The sequence below is a fragment of the Piliocolobus tephrosceles genome, chromosome 17, assembly GCF_002776525.5.
Source record: "Piliocolobus tephrosceles isolate RC106 chromosome 17, ASM277652v3, whole genome shotgun sequence".
Lineage (NCBI taxonomy): Eukaryota > Metazoa > Chordata > Mammalia > Primates > Cercopithecidae > Piliocolobus > Piliocolobus tephrosceles.
In genome coordinates, this window is record NC_045450.1 from 11,899,029 (window position 1) to 11,905,028 (window position 6,000).

The window sequence follows — 6,000 nt, forward strand, 5'->3', positions numbered from 1 at the left end:
CCGTGCTGACGCACATACGTCATCAGTGTTTCTCCAAACGCTATCCTTTTACCACAAAAGAGCAAACGGTGACAAAAGTTTCCGTAGAAACCAAACTCCTAGAGCACTTTTATAATGTCCACTTATCTAAGAACCACAATACAGAACTTAATTTTTTTATATGAAAAACATAAATTTATTTCTCATAACACAATACAGAACTTTAAAGAGAGAAATCAACAATATGTTCTCACTTAAAATGTGCTGGAAGTCATGACCCAGCCCACCAATGTCCTGGCTAAATGATGAAAGGACGTTCAGCCTTTTCCTTCCTTTTTCATTTTCTCTTTAAGGAAACACTGACAGTTCCTAAAATAAGCACCATTAGGAAGAGAATACTTAAGTTCACTCATTTGATATTCCTACAACGTCAGCACCTGCAAGCAGGCTACCTACCACTTAAGCAACCCGTAAGTACTGGAAGATGTTTAAAAACCAAAGTTAACTCGAAATCACACAATGTATGTCTACTAGCTACAGTCAGAAAGACACGTGACAACTATTAAATTATAACAAATGCTCAAGTGTCTGAAGAAATAGACTGAATTACTGACACACGAACACAGTGAATTATTCCAAGCAACCGGAATAAGGTCAACGATTTTACAGCAATGAAAATTCTCTAAACGTGTCGCTGACAAAGGAGAAAAGTGTAAGCCTCACTTAAAAAAGACACAAATCAATATAGTCTCCTATCACACAGTAAGTGAGGAATCCTAACTTTGCTGCACTTTGTAAACTTTAGAAGCCTACACAATGCTAAAGGTATCACAGATCTTGGTATTGATAGCCAAGTTTCTGCCCGATCACAAAGCTGCAGTGCATCTTGGGATCCCTTCAGGACGGTTCAGGGCCATGGATAATTTAAAACATAATTACAGTTTCAACAGTAGAAACTGCAGCAGGAGACGCTCTCTCAGCTGGACCTAAGGTGAAAGGAAAACTCCGGCATTTGTCCTCCCTAACTCCTCCCATCTCTAAACGCCCACCCGACTGATTCCTGGTTCCACCTGCGCCTCGTGGCAGTCATCCGCCGCGGCCCCCACTCCGTCCCATACGGTTCACATCTCAAGCGGGTAACTGCGGACTCCAGAGCAGGGCAGGGGCGCGGAAGGGCGGCACTCGGGTCCGGGTCTTTGGGCGCACTGCCCGCTGTCCGCTCCCCGCCCGGCCACCGCCGCCAGCCGCCCCTCGCAGGCCGGCTCCCGGGATCGGGGCGCCCCACCTAGGCGGACGGCGCCACGGTCAGCGCCCCACGTGCCCGGCGGGCCCCAGGGCCGCACCCCTACGCCATGTGGGCTCCGGTGCCCTGCCTGGCTTCCTCCCGCCTCCCCCGTGCTGCCCCGCGTCCCGGGCCTTTACCCGCAGGGCCTCCCGCGCCGCTGCCGGCTCCGTGGTTGGTGGCGGCGCCGCCAGCTGGGGGTGGCGGCGCTGCTGGGCCCCGCAGGAAGGACGGCACGAACTCGGCGGCGTGGACGTTCGGCACGAAGGGCTTGGCGTTGACGTTGAGTTGCCGGCTGAAGGCCGCGCTGAGGTTCTCCCGCTGGGCCTCGGCCGCCGCCGCCAGGGAGCCGCCGCCGCACGGGCCTGGCCCGGGGGCTTCCATGTCCGCCTGGTCCCAGCAGTCGGGCGCCGAGTCGCTGCTGCTGCTGCCGCTGCTGCCCCCACCACCGCCGCCGCCGCCGCCACCGCCGCCGCCGCCGCCACCGCCGCCACTGCCCGGATCCATGATCGGGGGGGCCGTGTGTGTGGTGGACAGAGAGCGGGAAATGGAGGCAGGGGCGCCCGGCCGGGGAGGAGTGGGCCGCGCTGACCAAGGGAAGGCGGCGGGGCAGAAGGGCCGGGAGCTAGCGACAAAGATCCCCGGCGTCGCCGCGGCAGCAGCTCCAGTCCCGACTCCACACTCGCGACGACGACAGAGGCGGCGGCGGCGGCTCAACCCTCCTCCTCGTGTCTGCGAGCGGATCTCCTCCCACCTAACCACCTCCGACTGCCTCACCGCCAACCCCACGCCCGGCGCGGATTGACCCCTCGCCACCACCCGTACCTTCGCCTCGGTAGTTCTCTGTTTGGCCGCCCCCGTTTCCGGCTATTTAGCACGGCAGGAGGCAGAACTACAAGTTCCGGCAGCGCCCGCGCGACCCCGCTGCGGTTTTCCCGGGGGCCGACGGGAGTCGGAGTTCAGGGACTGGGCGCAACCGGAAGCGGCTCCGGCTCCCGGCAGGCAACGCGGGGAGGCGGAGGTCTTGTGGCCGCTCGGCTGCCCCACCTGTCACCGGGTGGGGGGCAGGGGCAGGCCCTGGTTGGTGCAGCTCTGGGCTGGGCGGAAGACCGAGAGTCTTTTAGCCCATAGGAGGGGTCCACTCTGGCCTGTTGGACACAGGGTGCGGGAAAACGGACAGCATCTATTACGTGGGGAAGAAAAATACACTCAGCTCCCGAAAATTCCTGTACTCTCTTTTCACCACCTTTCCTGCCTTCTCTGCCTCACAGTCTCCCTACCTTGTTCTCTCTCCACCTTCTTTCTCCCTACCCCCAGCCAGATTTTGCCCTACATTTCAAAGCCGGTGCCGATTTCAAAGCTGATTTCATTTTATGTAATCATTTGGTGGAAGAGACAATAAAACTGTGAGATGTTCCAGCTTAAAACTGCAGTGTGGCTCATAAATCGCTGGGGCCCAGGCTCTGCCCAGGCAGAAGGGATCGTTAACTGGAAACTTTCAATGACTCACTGTTTGTTTGACTAGTCATATAAAGCCTTCACCCAAATTTTTCCATCCTTTCCTCCTCCCTGCCAAAGCGTTTGCAAATTAAACAGAGGATTGCCATATTCCATGGTGTATCCAGCTGTACCTAACTAACAAGGTTATTTGGTGAGTTCAGCTTCCTTATGCACCATTAGGTGAAGTGGTTTCCTCTTGAATGGTCTGATTTGCTCAAGAATTCCCATAGCACTTTTCATTGACTGCATCTTACACTTACAGATTGCAATTAGGTAAACCTGGGAAAAGAGCAAAAGCAAAAGAGAAATACTTAGAGTTCGCATTTAGGCTCTTCATGAAGTATGAAAAAATGTTGCTCTGAGTACCTGTTAAGTTGTCCTGTAATTCACCCATGTGGAGCCCAAGACAGAGAAAAATATATTGTTAGTATTTTTCTGAAAGGAGTCTAGACAGGGTGCAACTAATCTGCCTAGAAATTACAGAGTAAAGGAAGTACATACATAGAATAGATGTTTCTGAACAACCTTAGGTTGTTTTTTTTTAAAAAAAAAAAAAGCTAACAAAATCTCGATCTAGATCTGTATTTTAATTTTAAACATCTGTATTGTAAAGACAAAAGAGAACTCAGACTAATGAGATAGGTCACAAACGACGCTGTCAACTATTTTTCAAAAGAGTCCTAGGCTACAGTAGTTTGAATTTAATTTGAAACTACCAAGATTTATGGATTGAAAAAATACATACCGGCCAGGCACAGTAGCTGATGCCCATAATCCCAGCACTTTGGGAGGCTGAGGCAGATGGATCACGTGAGGTGAGGAGTCCGTGACCAGCCTGGCCAATATGGTGAAACCCCGTCTCTACTAAAAATACAAAAGTTAGGCCGGGCGCGGTCGCTCACGCCTGTAATCCCAGCATTTTGGGAGACCGAGGTGGGCAGATCACAAGATCAGGAGATAGAGACCATCCTGGCTAACACGGTGAAACCCTGTCTCTACTAAAAATACAAAAAAATTAACTGGGTTTGGTGGCGGGCACCTGTAGTCCCAGCTACTTGGGAGGCTGAGGCAGGAGAATGGTGCGAACCCGGGAGGCGGAGCTTGCAGTGAGCTGAGATCATGCCACTGCACTCCAGAGTGGGCAACAGAGCCAGACTCCGTCTCAAAAAAAAAAAAAAAAAGTTAGCTGGGCGTGGTGGCACATGCTTGTAATCCCAAATACTTGGGAGGCTGAGGTAGGAGAATCACTCGAACCCAAGAGGCAGAGGTTGCAGTGAGCCGAGATCGCGCCATTGCACTCCAGCCTGGGCAACAAGAGCAAAACTGTCTCAAACAACAATAGCAACAACAACCACAAATACTACTTGGGCAGATGAGCACTCTGCATGTTTAAAAAAAAAAAAAGCCTGGAGATTGGTTTTAAGTTTCTCTTCAAGTTTGTGGTCCATGCTCTCTGAAAACTAGGGGAATTATGGACTTTGGGGACTCAAGGGAAAGGGTGAGAATGTGGTGAAGAATGAAAGACTACACATTGGGTACAGTGTACACTGCTCTGTTGATGAGTCACCAAAACTCAGAAATCACCAGTAAACAACTTATTCACATAACCAAACACCACCTGTTCACTAAAAACCTCTGAAATAAAAATAAAATAGGCTGGGCGTGGTGGCTCACGCCTGTAATCCCAGCACTTTGGGAGGCCGAAGCGGGAGGATCACTTGAGGTCAGGAGTTCGAGACCAGCCTGGCCAACAGGGGGAAACCCCATCCCTACTAAAAATACAAAAATTAGCTGGGCATGGTGGCACCTGCCTGTAATCCCAGCTGCTCGGGAAGCTGAGGCAGGAAAATCGCCTGAACCTGGGAGGTGGAGGTTGGAGTGAGCCAACATTGTGCCACTACACTCCAGCCTGGGCAACAGAGAGTCTGTCTCAAAAACAAACAAACAAACAAACAAACAAAAACGTGATCCACCCGCCTCAGCCTCCCAAACTGCTGGGATTACCGGTGTGAGCCACCACGCCCGGCCGAGTTTGCCTCTGCTTAATAGGAAGTTTTGGTTATAGCGCATTATTATACCCGAAGACCTAACTGAATCATACTTAACAATGTCCATTTTAAAGTTGGTGTTAAGTGACTGTCAGATTTACAGAGAACTTAACAACTGTTATAAAAATTAGAATTTCATTTATGCGAGACCTGTATTGCTATTGAATAAAAGATGTTCACCTTATATTCACAAGAAAAAATACAAGGTGTTCAAAATGAAATGCCTTCTCTTTCCAGATTTTCACTCCCCATCCACCCACTCCTAAGGAAATGTCAACACAATCAGCTGGCTCAAATAATGAACTACACATCCTTCTCCAAGCATTTTGTCTTTGAATACTGCTCTCCTCTTTGTAGCTTCCCTACAGCACTGAATGGTTGCTTTCTCACAGGTTAGTTCTTCACATCTAATTGAAATAGCAGAGTTTCCTTCTGCCTGGTTCTTTTTCTAGGGACAAAGGCAGAAACTACTCAGACTGCTGCTTAGAAAAGCAGTTGATGTCATTAATTTCCTTGTCTCTGAACAGGATAATTATGGTTATTCAGGAAAAAATCCACTCCATTGGTTTTCCAAAGCTTTGACCTGCCAGACAGAGCTCCAGCAGAAAAGGGAAAAATCCTTCTTGTTAGTTGTGCTAAGACTGAGCAACTTGAGGGCAGGGTCTTACCTTAATCTTCTTTACATTTCCACTGCCTAGTATAATGCCCGGTATATAAAAGGTGCTTGATCAATTTAACTGGCTGATACTGTCCTTTGATACTCATTTAAGACTGTTGAGACATACGGCTAATTTTATTTATTTATTTATTCATTCATTTATTTATTTATTTATAATTTTTCTTGAGACGGAGCCTCACTCTGTCGCCCAGGCTAGAGTGCAGTGGCATGATCTCAGCTCACTGCAACCTCTGCCTCCCAGGTTCAAGCGATTCTTCCCCCTCAGCCTCCCGAGTAGCTGGGACTACAGGTGTGCACCACCACACCTAGCTAAGTTTTGTATTTTTAGTAGAGACGGGGTTTCACCATGTTGACCAGGATGGTCTTGATTTCTTGACCTTGTGATCCGCCCTCCTCGGCCTCCCAAAGTGTTGGATTACAGGCGTGAGACACTGCATCCGGCCTGTATTTTTTTTTTTTAGTAAAGACAGGGTTTCACCATGTTGGCCAGGCTGTCTCGAACTTCTGATCTC

At 49.8% G+C, this 6,000-nt stretch overlaps 1 protein-coding gene across 7 annotated transcripts in view; it reads right to left on the bottom strand.

Moving 5' to 3' along the window:
* GSPT1 (G1 to S phase transition 1) overlaps positions 1-2,699 on the bottom strand; it is a 48,097-nt gene extending 45,398 nt beyond the window's left edge. For 3 of the 7 annotated variants that reach the window (XM_023231115.3, XM_023231114.3, XM_023231112.3), the window contains exon 1: positions 1,402-2,018. In XM_023231115.3, coding sequence (XP_023086883.1) covers positions 1,402-1,768 — 367 coding nt within the window. In that variant the 5' untranslated portion in view covers positions 1,769-2,018. Of the gene's footprint in view, positions 1-1,028; positions 1,269-1,401; positions 2,019-2,086 lie in introns of those variants that run through there. The other 4 variants (XM_023231116.3, XM_023231118.3, XM_023231117.3 and 1 more) reach the window with 4 other exon arrangements.
* Positions 2,700-6,000: the final 3,301 nt, after the last annotated feature.